Genomic DNA, 21,532 nt, shown 5'->3' on the forward strand with positions numbered 1-21,532 from the left:
GAGAACAGTAGAGCCTGGAGAATAGTTCATGATCTATTTGGGAAGTGACCTTAGCAGGAAGAGAGTAAGCTACCTTGAAATCATGGCACACAGAGACCTGTCTCATTACGTCACTAACTGATCCTGAAGACAGCCTACAGGTAACCAAAGACTCGTCCACTTTACCACATTGTCAAAAGGCAAAATACAATATATTTAATTAAGGTACCCTGAGTTGGTAATTGCTGCATGTTTGTATCAATTTCAGGGTCACCTTGTTCATGTTCATTGGTCTGCTCATGAGTATCATTCTGCTCATGGATATCATAATTTTTTTGTTCTTCTTTATGGTCGTCAGCGCCTGTTTTACCTAGTGCATCAGCAGTACTCTGGCCAGAGGATTCTCCATCTTTAGGTTTCCCTCGGGTGATAAAGTTCAGGATTGCTCCTTCCTGTGACACTACGAAAGCCTGCTGAGCCACCTTTCTCTTTCGTTTCGAATAACCAGATTTGTGTACTCAAATTCTCTTCATTTTGCTTGCAATGCAGGGGGCGAGGCTAGCAGTGGGTAGGGAAAAAAAGAAGACAATCAGCAGTGGCGGCTGCTGAAAGATTTTGATGTGTCATTTTTATTTTCTTGCAAAAACAACAGTTGATGGACAGAATGCAGAACAATGTCATACATTCACCCCAGTACAGAGATCTGGGCCTAAATCCATCGTTTTTTTGCTCACCACACCACCCCAGTTCAGACATGGCCATATGCAAATCAGCCTTGACCCTGTGCCTCATGGGAACAGTCCAGCCCGAACTGCCAAGCCATGTCTTCCCTGGACTACACAATGAAGGACCAGCATACCTTAATGAACAAGTGAATTTCCACCAACCTACCAGGAAAATATGTTCCAGAACCATCTCCCTAGCAGCCACCCAATGCAGCCGCTGATAAAACAGTGGAGGCCGCTACTTCTCCCACCTTGCAGTGGAGACCTGAAAACCCTCCCCCTGCACCTCAGAGCCTCACCATCGCTCCAGCAGTTCAGGAAGGACCACAAGACCTCGCTGTTCAACCAACAAGCAGCATGATCCAGCAGCATCAATCCCACACCGCCTCGAGACCCTTATGTGTGAAGCAGCTAAGCTTTACAAACCCTGACTGATTGATAGTAATTACCCTTCCCACTACATGTATGACACATTATGAGGACTATCCACATATGGAAGGTTTATTTGAAGAGTGTTATAAAACTATAGGGTAGATCATGTGACTTGGCATACAAGGTCTGTTTTCTCAGTCCACTGAGAACAGTAGAGCCTGGAGAATAGTTCATGATCTATTTGGGAAGTGACCTTAGCAGGAAGAGAGTAAGCTACCTTGAAATCATGGCACACAGAGACCTGTCTCAGTACGTCACTAACTGATCCTGAAGACAGCCTACAGGTAACCAAAGACTCGTCCACTTTATCACATTGTCAAAAGTTAAAATACAATATATTTAATTAAGGTTTCTTGTATAGTGCCATATTCCAGCAACCAGTTCTGCTCGCTTTCAGAGCACCTATTAAACAAGGATTAATTACAGTGAGTCCTAAGGCTATGAAAAGGCACTAGAGGTTCACTGAAGCAAAATGAATGTGCAAGGAACATCCAGTCAGGAGACAACTTTCAAGCAGACGTACGAATCACTAGCACAGCGTACCAACGACCCCATGGGCCGTGGCATAAGCAAGGAAAATGGCCCCTTTGGCTGCTGCTCAGGAAGTAAAATATAGCAATTATCAGGGTTCAATGGGCCCCTGAGGGTTTTGGGTCTCAGTACCACTGTACTTGCTGAACCAATGGTAACTATGCCCCTAGTATGGACAGAGAAGGCTGCTTCACCAATTGCAAACTGAGGACTAGTTAAACTAGTTTTCTCTGCTAGTCACATGACAAGCACTGGAATGTAATTAAAGAAATGATCAAGAAGCCAGTCTCCTACCAAGGTCTCTGCAAAAGGGCATTAGATTGAGTTAACATGGGTAGGCACTGCCATCCTATTCCAGGCGTCCATCCATAGGTGCTTGCATTTCATGTCTGCCTCAACACCATATAAACAGACATAACCAAATGCCAAGTACATTCGAACACTCGATGTTTTAAAAGATTTGTGCAGGCAGATCCACTCATTAGATCACAAGTATCAGCTTCATACTCTGTTTTCATGATTGTTGATAAGTAATTGTAATCATTTTAATGAATCCTTAACATTACGTCTAACACCTCGTACCCTGCTCTCCTCTTTCCCCAATACGACCGTGCCTCCCAAGTTACACCTCCAAAAGTCACCATGCCTCCCCTCAGTCACAAGTAAACACCGCCCCTGCACTCCTGACTCACTCTTCCCTCAACATACAGCGCCGATCTGTACCAATCCCTACCCCTGGCGCACGGTGACCACCTCTCCGACCCGCGCCCTCTCAGAGATGAATCGTGAGAGAGAGGCTCTCTCTCACGATTCATCATGCCCTCCCTTCCCATGACCACCAGAATACCTCCAGCTCGCCACCTCACATGGCTTACCTCCACCCAGACCCAAAGCACACACCATCTACAACAATAGCATCCTCACCCAACCTTCCCCACGCCCCCGGCTCCTCACCCCCACGGGCTGGGATACATTCCTACGCCTGATCTGCCCTCCTCCCCAGGGCTCCCCACACCCTCGTCCAATGGCTCACCTTCCCTCGGGTTCACTCTGCAGTGGCACATGCTGACCTCCTCACTCCCCCTCCCCATGCCCTGACCCTCGGGCTGCTCACCTCGCAGCTGGCACCAAAGGTTGCACACTGGCATGCTATCATCTGCAAGGCGGCCTTTCTTGCCCAGGGTCTCTAGGCGCGCCGGTGCATGGCCTCGGCCGGTCTCGGTGCTGCTCGCTGCACGCCGGGCACGGGTGCTGCCACCCCTCCTGCCGCCAGTGATGCGTGGTGCTTCTGTAACCCCTTCGCTGCAGGACTCGCGGGCACTGCACATGCGCGCGCATGCGAGCCTCCGGAGGTGCCAGATCTGGACTTTTAAAACAAGCTCGATTCTCCTGGAAAAAAAGTTCTAAACAAGCACAAGACCTACCAGAAGAGCCCGAAACAAGGCCGACCCCACACAAAGATGAGACTGGGTTAGAAAGGAAAAGAGTATAAGAACAACCATTCAGCGTGCATCACATTGGATTTAGCACGCCTCAGTCGTTCATGCGCCAAATCCCTGCCAGGGGCCGCCACGAATATGTATTGTATCCGATTCCTCGTGGTGGCCCCTGGGGTTTGGTGGCCCTGTGCAGGTGCACAGCTTGCACATGCCTAAGGCCGCCCCTGGTAGCAGAGACACTGCAAAGCCGTGAAAAGCACTTTTGCCCCGATGGTGGCTGCATCTCAGATCCAGGATGGACATGCATTCAGCTTGCTGCAGTATGGATGGCCAGAACAGTTGTAACTTTGACAACCTGAGGCAAATACAAGTAACAGACACCGGAGGAACCCAGGCCTCACTTATGTTCTATAAGAGCGCGCAAGGAGACAGCACACGGAAAAACAACCAGGTAAGTCTGACAAAATTCTACAATTCAAACTCATGGAATAATTCTAATTAAAGGATATTACACTTACCGTCCGGGCTAGGTCTCCACGTACATCCTTGCGCTTCATTAGCTGCAGTCGAATGTCCACGTCAAATTTGCAGCACTGCTGGATGTACTCATGGCTTCCCAGCACACGCTCGCTGAGGGAGGAACAGAGATGACAGACATGAAACTGAAAAAAACAACAGCAGAGATCTATGTCTGAGAGGGTTACTGTAATAAGAACGGTGAAACAAGGCATACCCAGTGCAACAGAACGTCGAATTGCACCATTATTTACCTAAAAATATGCCATTCCTGACCTAGGAAAACAATTCCACTCACAAATCGAGCCATTTTTCATAAACAGTTCCTTTATGTACCACCCCTTTGCTCCAGAGCCCTACCACTCACTACGAACTGCACCTCACCACTAGTGCACCCCAAACCATCGATTTGTTTACCTGTCCAAAACCAGAACCTGCATCTGTTTGCCACAACTCTGTTTATAGCTCCCAACCCCTCACACATGGACTCACTTTAACACTACACATGTGTACCAAGTCCCCACCTTGCACACCTTCCTTTCAATGCACCACAAACAGTCGGTACTTTTTCCTCATCCAGCACTCTTTCCACCTACCACCATTCCTTAAACAATCTTAGTACATTCTCCCACATGGCCAACTTCTGTGAAGTAGGGGGACTCCAGGTGAGTTAAAGGTAACTTTTATTTAAGCTCATAACAAGCGACCTACCACAGCTGCAGTTTGTAACACCTGCCACTTCAAAGCCAAATATTCCACCCGCATTCCAATACTTAGCCCCTCATGCAGGACTAGCACTGTGGCACAGTACCACAACTGCCAGGCCTTAACTGCACCACCCTCCCACCTTGACAGTTGTGCTAACTCTGATACTGCAGTCCAGTGCAGGTAAGATCATACATCCTCAGCTGTCATTCGCCTACCACTACTGCCTTTGTAGTCCTAACCTTTTCACCCTCTGAATTCCTTCTGACATTTAACTGTCCGTCATCTGTATTCAGTCAAAGGGTAAAGTTACTGGTAGCATGGCTGTTACTCCTAGTATAACGTTACTCTCGTACTCCCTAACAACGGTGCCCAGTCGACTGGTTGTGGGACTGGAATAACCTTTTCAAAGCTCTTTTCAACTAGTGGTCAGTATCCGTACATACAGAGTACATCACCTTCTACACAGGCCTGCACCATCATCAATTTCCCCATTTAAAACAGCCTTTGTTCTGACCAATGGCAGACGTGATGGAGGAGGGTGCTGGAACAGGAACGCCTTGAACCAGGAGTAATAGTCACCATTAGGGCATCTGTATCCTACACCTTTGTCTCAACTCACTCCTACCCCCAACCAAAAGAAAAATGCCAGCACCTAACAGACAACGGCTAAGCAAGTTAGGTCTTAGGACTTCTTAGCTGCTTGTGTATCACTCCTAGAAGACACAAATGATAGAGCCTACAGAACAAGTCTTAGACAAAGATGGCGGGTGATTGGTCTGAAGGGTACAAGCTAGGAAACCACAAACCAGTTGGGTCTGCAAGAGAACACATGGATTTTTGCAAAAGGAAACAACCCAGAAAAGGAGTAGCAATGATGGATATTCGACATGGGACATCATGCAGGCTGCTTTACTTCCATCAAGATCACCAAGAATGAAGGCCAACTCTGAGCAATAAGGTTGTTTGGTCCTGTCTAGTTAAACCATAATATGTGTGTCCAAGGGAAGTTGACCTCTGATATATATAGGGTCAGTAGGGGCAGCTTTGTATTTCTTATCCACTCTAGGATTAAGAACCCTAGCTCTAACTGGGTCCTTGAACACCTCAGGAGCGTGTCTAATAAGGCTCTGTAACATTGGCAGTATATTAGTAGATATATGTGGTTTGTCAAAAGCCTCTAACAGAAAATCCTCTTCTACAGGATCTGAATGCAATTTGACCTTATGATATACTGCTGCCCTATTAATTAACTGTGTAAACCCTACATTATCACCTGGTGGAGATGGTTTTGAGGGGTAGAAATACGGATCATTGTATAGATAAGGGTCAGTACTATAGTCATGCCACGGGTCTGGTTAGTGTGGTGAGTCATCAGGATCCTCAGTGTCAACTGGGACTAGGGGCTCATCTTCCTGCCCACCTGCATCGTCTCTGTCCTCTGGTTGTGGAGAATGTGTGGGAGAAATGAGTAAATGAGGGTTAATTGGTGGGGGAGGTGAAGGTGGTGGTGAAGTATTAGCGGACATGTGCTCTCTGTTTGGAAGAACTGGAGCCTGTGGCAAAAGTTCTGGTTTTCTCTTTGTGGGAAGTTTGTGAGTTATATGACCAGTCTTTGGGTGAATAAAGATGGTACTTTGTTTAGGATCAGGAAAGAACAGTTCTTTGGGATCGACAATTTTCTTTGGCGTTGAAGATATGTCTTTAAAAACAAGTTTTGGTAGTGTAGGAACAGTGTCCTGTTTCGGCTCTGAATGCATCTGTTTAGTAGGTCTAGATGCATGAGCTTTGTCTTTTAAGGTTTTCGGCTCCGAAGTCTTTGGTGCCGGAGTCTTATCCGTTTGGTTCAGTGCCGAAGTGGTCTATGTGTGCTTTGGTCTTATCTGGCTGTTTTGGTGCCGGCACTTTTTCTGGCTGTTTCGGTGCTGATGCCTTATCAGGATGTTTTGGTGCCGAGGTATCTTTTGTAGATTTCGGTGCCGACTGTTTTTCCCGTGCCGGTGGAGGAGGGCGCGGCTCGGACGACTGAGCTTTCGTTGCCGAAGATGGCTTTTCGGACCCGGGTGGTTGGCTCGAGCCGGACGGCTTTGCTCTATCCTTCGGTGCCGAGCCCGTAGGCGGGGCGCTCGAAGTCTTTGTTCTCGTGGACCTGAGCCCGGAGGCGAAGGTGTCACCGGAGCCGTTGGTATGGGCTTGGACTGGGTGGGGGTTTTAATACTCACGTCCCTTTGAGCCGGGGTGATGTCGTCTTTGATTTCATAGACATCCTCGGATTCCGGGACCTGTCCTTCCTGCTCTGGTTCCGTGAGGCTCTCGGGACCAGGATGGAAGATGTCCAGGATGGAACCTGTGCCTCGGGACATCTCGTGGCGTCGAGCTCGACCATCCCGGATGGTCTTCTTGGACTTGAAGGATAAACAAGCCTCAGAATTGTCCTCTCGATGTTCTGGAGAGAGGCACAGATTGCAAACAGGATGGAGGTCTGAGTGTGGCAACTTAGCACCACACTGTGAACATTTTTTAAATGGAGTCCGTTCCATCGACGTCCGTCTTCACTGGCGCGGATAGGCCCAACGGCCAGCGTCTAAGTCCGTAGACGCTGATGGGTAAAGGAAAGTTGTCGAGGGTGCGCGTCGAAGGCATGCGATCAAGACAATACCGTCGGTTAGCTGTAATTGCGCGTCGAAAGGGGGTTCGATAATGACACCGACCCGGAGCGCACCAAGTCACATCCGAACCCGATGGCGGAAAAAAATAATCTTCTGATCGAGTCGATGCCCATGCGCATTGTCCACCGAAGGAGGAGTCACCGGTCTCGTGACTACAAGACTTCTTCAAAGACAAAAACAACATGCAAACATCTGAGCCCAACACCAGATGGCGATCTATGCACAGTGTACAATCTACAGCTCATATGCTTCGAACACATAATAACCAACTCCAAACAAAACTTTTCCTTAAAGACACTGCTGCAAATGCCATCCTACACACAGAGAGCCGTCACCCCAAACACAATATACATAACATCCCCATGGGTGAACTACTGCAAATTAAACACAATTGCAGTGAAGAACAAAATCTACTTACAGAATGGGGCAGAACTACTAAACCGCTTAGAACAAGGAGGATATCACCCTACGCATCTGAAGAAAATCATGAAAGAAATTTCAAGCATCAGTAGCAGAGAGACCCCAACCAAAAATCAATGCCCCTAAGGATGACATGAAGTCCTTGCGCTTTATTTTTTGTTGTCCATTATGGTCATCTGTTATAAAGACTATCCTTAAACAACATTGACATCTCCTGTCAAATCCATGCCTCTCGGACTGCATCAAAAAATCTGCTGAAATAGGTTTCCGCTGAGCACGGAATTTAAAACAAATGTTGGGCAATTCGGAATTCGTTGACAAACAGAACACAAAAAATACTTTTTGGCAAGACCACCAAGCTTTCACACCTGTCACAATTGCAGTATCCATAAATTGGGACTAAACAAAGCACAAGATCTCATATTGAACTCTGGCCGATGCATCAAAATCCCTGAATGGGTTGACTGCAATAGCAAATTCATCATATACATCATCTTCTGTCTCTGCAATTAACCATACATTGGGAGTACCACATGACCCCTTACGCACCTGAATACAAGAACACTACCGCAATATTACCAAATTCTCAACAGGACACTCACTAACAGAACATTTTCACAACTCACACCCACATAAAAACATATTTTCCTGTACAGGCAATTGACCAAGAGGTGAAAAACGAGAACTGAAACTTCATAGAAGAGGATAAGTGAACTCATTCTCAGATATCACACTGCCAAGAATGGCCTTAACAAAGAAGCCAAAATGCACTACTGGTTGTACGACAATTAGCCTAACCTAACTGACATTTAATAAAATAGATATGGGTTACAGTGTGGGGACACATGGAAGAAGTATAATACGTAAGACATCTAGCTCTCTGGTATACTTTGTCAGACATAAAAAAAAGCACACTGCTGGGCCACTCTACAGGATATTGACTTGTTTGGCCAACTCACCCAGACAATAAAACTCCCCGACATTGCAACCCAGACATACAATTCCCCCCTCGCTCACCTTACCAATGCTCTAGAATGGCACTCTGAACTTGCATCCTGATATTTTTCAATCCACATATCTGGCCTAAGGACTAGGAGTTATTAATTTTGAACTAAGCATTTCCTTCCATTTCGCCTCTCCCCTTTTCGGGATTAGTACTCACAACATCACCAAGCACCATAATCTGAGCGTGCGTGATGTGATAGCCCTCCCTTGCTCTCCAGTGTTATTTTACTTCTGGGATGCGCTACCACAAAGCCTATTCCTGAAAATATACATACCTTAGCCCTATACTAGCATGACTATACTAATAGCATGGTATGGTTTTATTGTCACATGAACCTCAATGGACCTGTCCTGCTCGGTCACTCCAGGTCAAGCTACACCCCTGCAACTTATGGAATCTATGATACCATGGAACCTTGCTTCCCTCCCAACCTTCCTTTGGATTTGGTTGGTGCCTCCTTGCTGAAAAGGGCTCACTTTTTGCCAGTACAGCCAATAATACTTTGAGATCACTATATAAACACCACAACAGCCTCTCCCCCTTCATTATCACCATGAAGGGAGTATGCCCCATGCCTCAGTATTACATATTTCTATATGGCTGCAGCGGTTCTACGAAGCCCACTAGCTGCCCCATAATGTTTTGCTCTCCACTTAGCCCAGATGTACCTGCTCATTACACATTCCAATATGGTGGTGGCATTTTGCAGAATTCACTCACAGAAGTGCATACTATGCGTTCACATCCCAATATGACAATGGCATCTTGCAGAGTCTGCTCACATTGGCGCATACTATGCATTCCACACACCAAAAGTACCTAGGCTCCAACTAGCGAGGCACTTCCACCTTGCCGCATCTTGGATCATCGCTGGACCGTGCTGCTCTTCATGCTTCTCCCCGTCCCATGCTGGATAAACTTGGAACCACTACCAAAGGTATTTTTCTATCAGAGAAACATCCCTGATACGTGCACAAGAGTGACTAGGACTTTGTTTTAGCACCCCTTAATGTTTATATATATATTTTCAATTCTGACTATATTCACAATCATGCCATTATATTGATGTAAGAAAAAATGAACTATCTAGCTGACCATTTATTGTGCTGTCAACTATTAAACAGACTAAGACCAAAATCACTAATAAGATGGTCACATCATTTAATTATTCTTTTTCTGAAAGATTCTTATGCATTTAAGAACTGGCACAATTTTGACCAACTGGGGATTAGTCAGTGTTATAAAATGCATAGCAATTGAGGGAAAAACATTTTCCAAATGATATATCCTCTCTTGCATGAAATGTTAATACCCCCGTTGGATGGTTTCCCGAGTGTGTTCCATTTAAATGGTGTTGATGGATATACGGATTACCTCATTATTGCTCTTTTTTTGACTGGTAGCAGCTTTAATTGATTTGTATGTGTTTCATTCTTGATGTTTTCACTTTATTTTGTCACTAAATTGTCACCGTGTGAAATCACTTATTGATTGTGTTATAATTGCACTTGTGGTTTGGAACTTTTGTAATTTTTCTTTTTTTTTTAAAGTTTATTATACTCCATCAACAAGTGTACAATTCCGCATCTGGCCTACAACCCCGTCGGGGCCGGCTATGCGACAGCACAAATGTGCAGTTAACGTAATGCAATGGGTGAGGGGAGTATACAGCAAGCCGCCTACAACCCCATCGGGCCGGCCGCGTTGGGAGGATCTTATATCTGTAACAATAGATTTGGCGTTGTACACACAGAGTAGTAAACACAGTTAACCAACTACATCATAGCTTGTGCTCGGCTCCACTGATTCACCATACCCCACCAAGGTGTAGTGCATCTGAGAGGACGTTGTGACCTATTAAACGTGTATTAATGAATTGTTGTGGGCAGTGCCTCCCATTCAACAGTGTGCACGGCCCAGCTAAGTGGGTGCGTCCGGGGAAATTACCCCTCTTCAAGAGGTGTCCGTGGTAAAGTCAGTGTTATCAGCATGCTCTAATAAGTATGTCTGCAGAGGGCGCCATATATCTTTTGGGCGGGATGATGGGGGTTGAAGATCTGCATACAGGTGTGATTGCTCTTGACAATAAGTAAGGTCTCGGATCCATTCCTTAAATTTCGGCGCTCTCCCCCTTCCCCATTTGCACGCATTTCTTCTTTTGGCAAGCAGTAGCGTCAATGATGTATACTTGCGCATTTTGGCAGCTATGGGTTCTGTGTACCCTAACAGGGCAGTAAGGGGGTCTGCAGGGATGTGTAAGCCTGTCATAAGGTCTAACGCTGGAAGTAACTCTGCCCAAAACTGCTGTATTGAAGGGCAGTCCCAGGCCAGGTGCCTGAAGTCGGCCTCTGCTCTACCGCACCGGGCACAATGGTCATTGTCGTGAATTTTGAGCCTGTACATCCGTGCCGGCGTACAATATAAACGATGGAGATATTTGTAATGGATAATTCAAAGCCTGCTGCTGGCAGAAATCTACCCTGTCAGTTTGCAACAGTATGCCCACTGTTTGTCGGTAACAGGGTGGCCTAGTTCGTCTTCCCATTTGGATCGGGCTGAAGGTAAGTCATATTCCCTGTTAGCTTGTACAGTGCAGTATAGGAGTGAGAGCATGTGTGCGGGGGTGTCCTTTTGCAGCAATACATGCAACGCAGGCATCGTAGGTGGTTCGTGGGGGAAATCGGGTGTGACCGCCTCCACATTTTGCCAAAGTCTTATATAGTAGAAGCGATCTAATGGGGTGGGGTTCCCTCCTTTAAAGAATTCATCACTAGTACAGAATTTCCCATTGGCATACAATTGTCCCCAGGTGCGAAGAGAGAGTTTTCTCAAGAGCCGACAGCATCCCCCTTCCCGTGTAACCGGGAGATCCTGACGTCCAGTAAGGGGCAGAAGCGGAGAATACAGTAGAGTGTATTGGGTACCCTTGGCCAGATCGCCCCATGCGCTGACAGTGCACTGGACGGTTGTGGCTGCAAGATGACGAGGAACTCTGGGGACGCTTAGATAAGCAGTGCTGGGTGTGGGAGTCATGTATCCGCCTTCTATCGCCAAATGAGGCATGAAAGGGGGGGGGGGGTTTCATCCAGTAGGCAGCGAATTGTGCCTGAGCGCAGCTATAATATAATTAGATATCCGGTACCGAGAATCCGCCCGCCCAGAAGGGTCGCGTAAGTGTTTCCCATCTGAGCCGGGCCTGTTTTCCACCCCATATAAGTCGGATACATTGGGACTTAATAGCCGAGAAAAAGTGACGGCTAGGGGCAAAGGGAATATTGACGAATAAGTAAAGGAGTTTAGGTAGGATGATCATCTTGATAATTGCTGCTCTACCGGCCATGGATAGGGGCATTGCAATCCATCCCGTAACTTTATCAGTGATGCATTCTAACACCCGTCCATAGTTTGCTCTCATGAGCTCCTCCCGGTTACGAGAGACAGTGATCCCAAGATACTTGAGTGAATCCGCACACCAGGTGAGGGGATAATCTGGTACAAACCGCGTGGTGGAGTCTGTGAGGGGAAAGATCTGCGACTTAGACCAGTTTAGGTTGATCCCTGACAGTTGGCCAAACAGAAGGAATAAGCACACGATGGGATTCAGGTTACTGTTTGGGTGTAGCAGGTATAGAGTCAGGTCATCAGCATATAATGAGATGAGTATCTGTCTCTCTGGGTAGATGATAGCATGGATGCGGTAATGTGGTCTTAGTTTCGCGGCAAGGGGTTCAACTGCCAAGGCGAATAGGAGGGGGAAAGGGGACAGCCCTGGCCCTCGCCAACCTCGGCCTCAGACAACTCGTCACGGCACCCACCCACGCCGCCGGCCACACGCTGGACGCCGTCTTCTCCACAAGCACCCACGTCACCTTCAACCACACCACCGAACCCCACTGGACCGACCACCGCTGCATTCACTTCACCTTCAAAAAACCAACCACGCACCACCGCACCCAACAGCTTCCTCACCGCGGCTGGAGCAAAGTCACCGAAGACCAGCTGCTCACCACCCTCTCCCAGAACCCACCCACCGACCCCACCAACCCAGACGCCGCAGCCCGCAACCTCATAAAGTGGATCGACGACTGTGCCAACACCCTCGCCCCACTGAAAAAACCCTCCAACAGCTAAACCAGCAAGAGAGCCACCTGGTTCACCGACGAGCTCCTGGCCTCCAAGCGCGCATGCCGGAAACTGGAGAAGAAATGGCTCCACGAACGTACACCGGACAACCACGCAGCCCACAAGGACGCCACCCGTAGACACCACCACCTCATCAGATCAGTCAAGAGGTCCTCCTTCAAAGACCGCCTGGATAACAACGCACACGACAGCAAAGAGCTCTTCCGCATCATTAAAGAACTATCCAACCCCAGCGCCAACACCTACGACATCTCGCCCTCACAGGAACTGTGCGACTCACTGGCCATCTTCTTCCACCGCAAGATCGCTGACATCCACGACAGTTTCAACACCACGACCGACCCGACCACGCCAGACTCCACCCCTCCTCCGAACACCAACAACGCCAACCGCCTTATCTCCTGGTCCAACGTCAGCGACGACGAGACACGCATGGTCATGAACTCCATCCACTCAGGATCTCCGACAGACCCGTGCCCACACCACATATTCAACAAGGCAGACGCAGCCATCGCCCCCCAACTACGGAAGGTCATCAACATCTCCTTCGAAACAGCGACATTTCCGGAAAGCTGGAAGCACGCCGAAATCAACGCCCTCCTCAAGAAGCCCAAGGCGGACCCCAAGGACCTCAAGAACGTCCGGCCCATCTCCCTGCTCCCGTTCCCGGCGTAGGTCATCGGGAAAATCGTCAACATGCAACTGACCCGCCACCTCGAAGACAACAACATACTGGACCCGTCCCAATCCGGATTCAGACGAAACCACAGCACCGAGACTGCCCTCATCGCCGCCACAGACGACATCAGGCGCCAATTAGACAACGGCAAAACATCAGCCCTCATCCTCCTAGACCTCTCGGCCGCCTTCGACACGGTCTGCCATCGCACTCTAAAAACTCGCCTCCAAGAAGCCGGTATCCAAGAGAAGGCCCTCGACTGGACCACATCCTTCCTCTCCGACAGATCCCAGAGCGTCCGACTCCCACCCTTCCGATGCAAAGCCACCGACATCATCTGCGGCGTCCCCCAGGGCTCCTCCCTCAGCCCAACGCTGTTCAACATTTACATGGCCCCCTCGCACAAGTGGCCCGCCACCACAACCTCAACATCATATCCTACGCCGACGACACAGCTCATCCACTCCCTCACCAAGGACCCATGCATCGCCAAAACCAACATCCACGACTGAATGAAGGCCATCGCCGACTGGATGAGGAGCAGCCGGCTGAAATTAAACTCGGACAGGACAGGACGGAGGTCCTCATCCTCGGACCCAACCCCTCAGCCTGGGACGACTCCTGGTGGCCGACCACTCTCGGGACAGCACCGACAACCACCGACCACGCACGCAATCTAGGATTCACCCTCAACTCCTCCCTCTCCATGTCCAAACAGGTCAACGCCGTCTCCTCCTCCTGCAACAACACCCTCCGCACGCTTCGCAGGATCTACAAGTGGATCCCGACCGAAACAAGAAGAACGGTGACACAGGCCCTCGTCAGCAGCAGGCTGGATTATGGCAACGCACTCTACGCCGGAATCCCAGCCAAACACATGCGACGACTACAGCGCATCCAAAATGCCTCCGCCCAACTGATCGTCAACATCCCCCGCCGCAGCCACATCACCCCCACTTGACAAACCTACACTGGCTCCCCGTCGACAAGAGGATCACCTTCAAACTCCTCACCCACACACACAAAGCACTCCACGACACCGGACCAGCCTACCTGAACAGCAGACTCAGCTTTCATACCCCCACCCGCCAGCTCCGCTCCGCCAGCCTCGCACTCGCCGCCGTCCCCCACATCCAACGAACAACCTCCGGCGGCAGATCCTTCTCCTACCTCGCCGCCAAGACCTGGAACACCCTACCTACCCAGCTACGGCAGACCGAAGACCAACTCGCCTTCAGAAGACTACTCGAGACCTGGCTCTTCGAGCAGTAGCGCAACTCCCCCCCCCCCCTCTCAGCGCCACGGGTAAGTAGCACGATTTACAAATACCATGATTGATTGATTGGCGGGTGCCGCGCGCCAACGGGAAGGAGGAAGAGCGGAGGCCATTGACCGTCATGGATGCTCGGAGCCCTGTGTATAATAGATTGATCCAGGCCAAGAAAAGAGGGGAAACCCCATGCGCACCAAGACAAAGGATAGGTAATCCCACTCCAGGGAGTCAAATGCCTTGGTGGCATCTAGGAAGATGGCAGCCGCATCCTCTGCGGGATCGATATCCTGCAGCAGCGCGAACAACGTGTGCAAGTTATGGGCAGTACTCCTGTGTGGAACAAAGCCCGATTGATCGGGAAGAACCAGTGCTGGCATAAGGGGGCTAATGCGATTTGCAACTAGTTTGGCCAGGATTTTAGCGTCCCCATTTATAAGGGAAAGGGGCCGGTATGACTCTAAATGCGTGGGTTCTTTACCCGGTTTGGGTAGGGAAATAATGAGCGCCTCACACATTGTATGGGGTAGGATCCCGGTCTCTCGAGCCTCCTCGAACACGTGCCTCAGTACGGGGATGAGTAAGGGTCGATATATCTTATAACATTCGGCCGGTAGGCCATCAGCCCCGGAGTTTTGCCAGAGTGTAACTGCATAATAGCGGAGATTATCGCCTCATCCTCGTGGTGTGTGAGGAGGAACTCCCGTTGACCATCAGCCAGCCAGGCTATGGCGGTGTCTTCGAAAAATGATTCGAAGTCTACTGGGGCGTGGCAGTGAGTAGCATATAACTGTTTGTAGAACTTTTTAAACGCGGCAAGAATGGCCGAGGAATCCCTAAGCGTCTGCCCGTCTTCATCCTCTATTTCTAAGACAGTATTTGTATAACGTGGGGGTTGTATGGAGGAGGCCAGGGCCTGCCCCGGCCGTTCGCCCTCTCCGTACTGACAAGCTGTGTGATATTTCCCTCTGAATTTGCATTCCCGCTCAGCAGTTTCTTGATATTCTGTGAGCAGCGTACGCAATCGTGCCAGTGCCGCCGGGGATGGTGTGGTTTGTATCTCTGACTCAAGTTGTTTGATGGCTAATTCTGTCTTGCGGAGTGTACTACGAATATCTTTTAATACCCCTCCACTCTTGGCCATGCAAATACCGCGTATGGTAGCTTTGAGAGCGTCCCATATTGTAGAATATTGAGGGACAGAGCCGGTGTTGTGAAGGAAGTATTCCGATATCTCTTGCTCCAGCTCGGACTTAAACACCTGGTCCAGCAACGACAGTGGATTGAGCCGCCATGATAAATAAGGGGACCCTCCCTGAGGCGGGGTAAGAGACAACAGCACAGGAGAATGATCCGAGTACGTGCGGGGTAGATAGGTTATATGCGATGCCCACGTTGCCAGACCCCGGTCTAGCAGCCAATAATCTATGCGCGACCAGGAGGCGTGAGCGGAGGAGTAGCAAGAACCTTGACGTGTCAGAGGGTGACGCCGTCTCCACGGGTCTACTAGGTCGCCCTCCGCGAGCATATTATTAAGAGCCAGTTGCGCTGTTGTGTAGTGGTGTGACTGCGGGTGCGACCTGTCCAAGCTAGGATTGAGTACCACGTTAAAATCGCCTACCCATAATAAATGTGTGGTGCCCACATCTTGTATTTTCCCCCAGAGCAACCGGAAGAACTCCGGATCATCCGAATTAGGACCATAGCATGACACCATAGTGATGGATTGCACTGCGAGCCTTCCCCACATTATATTGAATATGCCTTGTGGATCTGCGTAAGAGCCCATGGGGGTGTACGGGAAGGTGCGTTTCATCAGGATGGAAGTGCCCCGTGCGTATGAGGAGTAACATGAAAATCCTCTTTGATTGGCCCAACGGGTAGCAAACGCAGGGGGTGCACTGGGAGATAGATGAGTTTCCTGCAGCATCGCACAATGGACATTGTGTCGATCCAAGTATGCCAGGATATGCTGGCGCTTTCGGGGATGCCCAATCCTCTCCACGTTAAAAAGTTAAACTGGAGTGCCTTGTGGTCAGACTCTACCATTCATATTAGAGATAATGCGATCATAGGTCATCGTGGGCGTATCCGTGTGGTAATGTAGTCACAAGTGGAGCCATAACATGGATGTACACATGAAAACCATAACATCCCCCGCCCGTTCCCTCCCCCTCCCACAACAGCAACCCCAACCAGCTGTGCGACATCCCTCCCCCCTCCCTAGCAATCTCCCATAACCCGGTCCCAACCGGGGACAGTGAAAGGACATTTCTTCTATGATATCTCAAGTTCAGACAAAAGGGGTCACCTGATGGGCGGCGGCCAGGGGGCGTCCAGGTGCTCCTCGCAGGTGCGAGGGTGCTCGGGCATAGTATCTAAGGTCCATTGTGGCAGCGAAGTTGATTCATTTCGTAGGCCTAATCGCGCCAGTTCAAGAGGGTTAAATCAGGGTGCAGTAGACAACGGGGCCATACAAGGCCATCCGCAGGGTGCTGTCTAGTATCTCTTTACTGTGGGTCCCTTCATTCAATATCTGAAGCACCTCTCCTGTTCTCCTCCTGCCGCACTGGGGACCGGCGGTGCTCGGGCAACTTGGGCAGAGCCTTAATGAGGTCTTGGGCATGCTGCGGGTTGGTAAAAAAATGCATCTTTCCTTGGGAAGCCACCCTCAGGTGGGCCGGGAAAAGCATGGCGTAAGGGATGTTAAGCTGCTGTAGCTTCTTCTTGACCTGCAGAAACGTGCGCCTCTGCTCCTGTACAGCCATAGTGAAGTCCGGATATATGGAGATCTCTGCTCCCTCATGCGTGAGACGGCCTTTCTCTCTGGACAGTCGAAGGACTGCGTCGCGATCCCAGTAGTTCAGCACTTTAGCTATTATGGGCCGTGGGGGAGCCCCAGGCGGAGGGCGGCCCGCCAACGACCGGTGCGCCCTCTCCACCACAAACACCTCCGAGAATTTCTCTCTGCCGAAAAGCACAATGAGCAAGCGCTCCACATACTCCTCCATCCTCCCGGTGTCCGTGGATTCCGGCACACCCAAAATGCGGAGGTTGTTCCTCCGGGAGCGTGATTCCAACTCCTCGTTTTTTGCGGCGATCACTTTTAGCGCTTTGTCCATTTCGAGGGCGCGGGCAGAGGCGGCACTGGATATATCCTCGATGTCGGATATTCTCCTCTCTGCCTCAGCGAGGCGATCCTCGTGCTTCGCCTGCCTGCCCTCCGATTTCCCCATTGTGACCCTTCAGAAGGAATGGATATTGAGCAGGGCTGAGGATGGACGTATCAGGCAGTCGAGGTGGCGGGGGGCCACAAATGTAACTCTCAATGCAGGCGGCCTCTCCTCTCAGGGGCGCCGCAGGGTGGTCAGCACACTCCCCAGACCACACCGCCCGCCCCCTCACGTTCCTCTTACTCGTGATGGGAAGTCTCACCCAAACCGCGTCGCCTTTGTTGATAGCTGGGCTGAGGGTGGGCGCGATCTTGTGCAAGCAGTCACCCCGGAGACTGTGTCCCGGGCAGCGGGCAGTGCCGCGGGCCCTCCACGTCGGTGTCCCCACAGGCCGCCGCTGTCACTCTGACCCCGCAGGATTCAGGCCTGGAGGCACAGATCAAGGTTAGGCCGCAAAACTGTCCCGGTGGCTGGGGGCGAAGAAGTTAGGCTGGTAGTCCTAGCAGCTGCGGGAGCCCACCAGCAGGCCCCCACCGCAGCCTACCTGCCAGTACCTCCTCCACTATGCAGCGGACGGCCGCCGCCCGCACCTCCCTCCACTGCAGTCGCTCCACCCGCGCGCCCGCGCCGAGCCTAAGGCTGCCTCAGTCTCTAGCGATGAGCGGGCAGCGGGGACAGGGCGCCGCGCTCCAGTCTGCGCCGCCCGCTCCCGCCTGCCCACACGACCACAAGCGCGTCGCTTCAGGCAGTCAGCGCTCTTACCGCGGGTTCCGCTCACTAATCTTCGCGGGCTGATGCGCCCCAGCACACGCGTCCCGCATCCGCCAGTCTCTTCGCGCCGATCAGGCCGCAGGGTCCCGTCGCGGCAAGCCCAGGCCCGGCGTATGCAGCCCTCGAGCAGCAACAGGGAGGGGAGGGGGGGCAGCCTCCCCGCCGCACACCTTCAGAGGCTCCGCACCCCCGCCAGCGGCTCCGCACCAAGGATCCGGTCTCTCTGCTCCGCCTAGGCCGGCTCAGGCACTTCGACCATCCGCCATGTTGTCCAGCAGATCCGCAGTGCTGCCTCCCAGAAAAGAGCACTCCAGGGTGAGCAAACCGCACGTTCTTGTCTCCAGCCTGCTGCCCGACGTCCCCTACACGGATATGGCCACTTTTGCTGAGTTATAGTGCCAGGATGGCAAGGATTAGAGGCGGATTAGCGCCTGAGCTACAAGAGCCTCACTCGTGTGCAGCCATCTTGTTTGGCGCCCTCTAGCGCCCCAACTTTTGTAAAATATGAAATGTTGTCCTATCTCTACTTTGTGTGGTTCTTAAATGCATAAGAATCTTCCAGAAAAAGAATAATTAAATGATGTGACCATCCTATTAGTGATTTTTGTCTTAGTCTGTTTAATAGTTGACAGCACAATAAATGGTCAGCTAAATATTTCGTTTTGTCTGTAATTTACTGGCCCAATCTAGCTGTTTTGTATAGGGCCCACCCCTGCTTTTTTGTAAATTATATTGATGTCGGCACCTCACATTGCTTTGCACTGAAACGGACCTTACATCAGTGTTCTGACCATTCTATCGATAACAGGTAACCTTGGTCAATTGACCTGTCATTTGGCATGTATCATAGGTAGGAATTTACTTTCTTCAAGTCTAATTTTACTCCATTTTAGAACATAAGCATGATACAGCCTTAACAGCAGAGATAACACTTGCAATTACTTTAAATGCTAAGATCTTGGGAGTCCCAATCACTATATATTTTACACCGCTTTTCTTTGCTCCCTTGGGTCGGGGACATCCCTCTCGGACTATGATACATTTTTTAATGCACTCCAATATCTTGAGGTTGGGCGCTCCATGATCACCAATATCTGCTCCTTTTGTCCATACTGTATGTCACACCAGGTATCCAATCACGTGTCTCCTTCACACCTTAAGGGTGCAGCACGGGTGCAAATGCAGGTTTTGACCTATACATTTCTCTAATGAATTTCCACTCATTTTACCCTGATTATGAAACTGACTCCTCTCGAATTCCATATTGAACTCCGGCCACCATCTGGAAACTCGTATGTACTACCCTTTTATGAACATATATATATATATATATACACACACATATATATTACCTACTGGCAGTCGCCAGTAGATATGTTTATGTTTGTGAGATTTATAAAGCGCACAAATACCCATGGGTGTCTCGGCGCTAAGGACAACAGCATGATACCTAATCCAAGGACTATTGTGCAAATAGCCACGTTTTGGTCATTTTTCTGAATGAAGTAGTTATAGTTAGGACCAAGTTTCCATAGGAAGAGCAGTTTTTGCTTTGCTTATAACTTTGGCGTCGTTTGATGAATCTTCATGATATTTTCCAAACTAATTCTTTGTTCATATCAGCTCCTATGTTGAAAGTCTGAGAGTGATTCGTCAGGGGGGGGGGGGCTGAGAAAAAAGGGGGGGGCCCTAATTCTCCATATTAATTTCCATAGGAAACTTTAGACAAGGCTACAGGTCGAACGGGTGAACGGAATTACCCCAAATTTGGCAGGGAGAAGGGTCTTGGTCTAGAAAGCACGCTTTTGTTTATTTGGTGTAAATCCGTTCAGTAGTTTTTGAGAAATATTGAAACTTACAGATATCGATATTTGGGAAGTCTGCCATCTGATTGGCTGAGGCGTTACGAGCATGAGCTCGCTGTTTATTGGTTGGGAGCGCTGCGAGCGGTTGCAACTAGGAAATGTTGGCAGCGATTTTGTGATTCTATCGAAGCGAGTAAGGGGAAAAAAAGGTGAAATAAAATAGGAAAGAGGAGGGTAGGAGCACTGTAATCTCTGTGGGGTGTTTAGGGTGTGCTCTAGAGGGGTGCGAATCGAACTACTCATCCCTACCGGTCTGAAAGTGCTGTGTACAGAAATTAAAGTGAGGTATTGCGTAGAGTCGGATGCTGCTAAGGTGAGCTGCTGCAGGACTCCGGGATTAAAGCGTCAGCCCAAATTGTGTGTCTTATGTTGTGAAGTCAGGTGCCCTCTCCGTTGCACCACACCTGTGGAAATAGTCTCATGCTGCTAAGCTGAGCTGCTGCCGGACTCTGGGATGAAAGCGTGAGTCCAAACTGTGTGTCCTATGCTGTGAAGTCATGTGCTCTGGCCGCTGTGCCACATCTGTGCAAGTAGTGTCATCATGTAGTTATACCTAGTCGGAGGAACTTTTGTTTCGAATATTGTAAGTTGTGTATGGTGTTTAGGGGGTGTTCTACAGTGAGTGCGAAGGTAAATTTGCGCGTATCAAATCAATTTGGTATTTGGAAAGTGCAAACTACTCACTCGTACCGGTCTGATGGCGCTGGGGGCGTAAGCTGAGCTGCTGCCGGACTCGGGGATAAAGGCGCTGAACCACTGATCCCTACGGGTCGGAAAGTGCGGGGTACAGAAATTAAGTGAGGTATTGCCTAGAATGTTATGCTGCTAAATTGAGCTGCTGCTGGACTCGGGATGAAACCGTGAGCCCAAACTGTGTGTCTTATGCAGTGAAGTCATGTGCTCTGGGCGCTGTGCCACACCTGTCCAAGTAGTGTCAGTAATATTTTATAAGTTGTAGGAGGAAGTTTTGTTTGGAACACGGTAATTTGTATATGGTGCTTAGGTGGTGTTATACAGGGAGTGCGAAGGTAAATCAATACAGTGTTTGTAAAGCGCAACCTACTCACCGCTAAGGGTTTGAAGGCCCTGGAGGACGGCGTGGAAATTATGTGAGTTATTAGGTGAGCTATTGCCTAGAGTCACATGGTGCTGAGCTGAGCTGCTGCCGGAGCAGGGGATTAAACCGTGAGGCCTGTGCTCTGAACTCAT

At 49.8% G+C, this 21,532-nt stretch overlaps 1 protein-coding gene across 1 annotated transcript in view; it reads right to left on the minus strand.

The window, feature by feature from the left end:
• PIK3C2B (phosphatidylinositol-4-phosphate 3-kinase catalytic subunit type 2 beta) overlaps positions 1–21,532 on the minus strand; it is a 692,267-nt gene that overhangs the window by 405,626 nt on the left and 265,109 nt on the right. Inside the window, exon 5 of the mRNA XM_085647698.1 lies at positions 3,625–3,736. Coding sequence (XP_085503824.1) covers positions 3,625–3,736 — 112 coding nt within the window. The remainder of the gene's footprint in view (positions 1–3,624; positions 3,737–21,532) is intronic.

This window comes from Triturus cristatus, chromosome 1_1 (genome assembly GCF_964204655.1).
Source record: "Triturus cristatus chromosome 1_1, aTriCri1.1, whole genome shotgun sequence".
In the NCBI taxonomy this organism is placed as follows: Eukaryota; Metazoa; Chordata; class Amphibia; order Caudata; family Salamandridae; genus Triturus; species Triturus cristatus.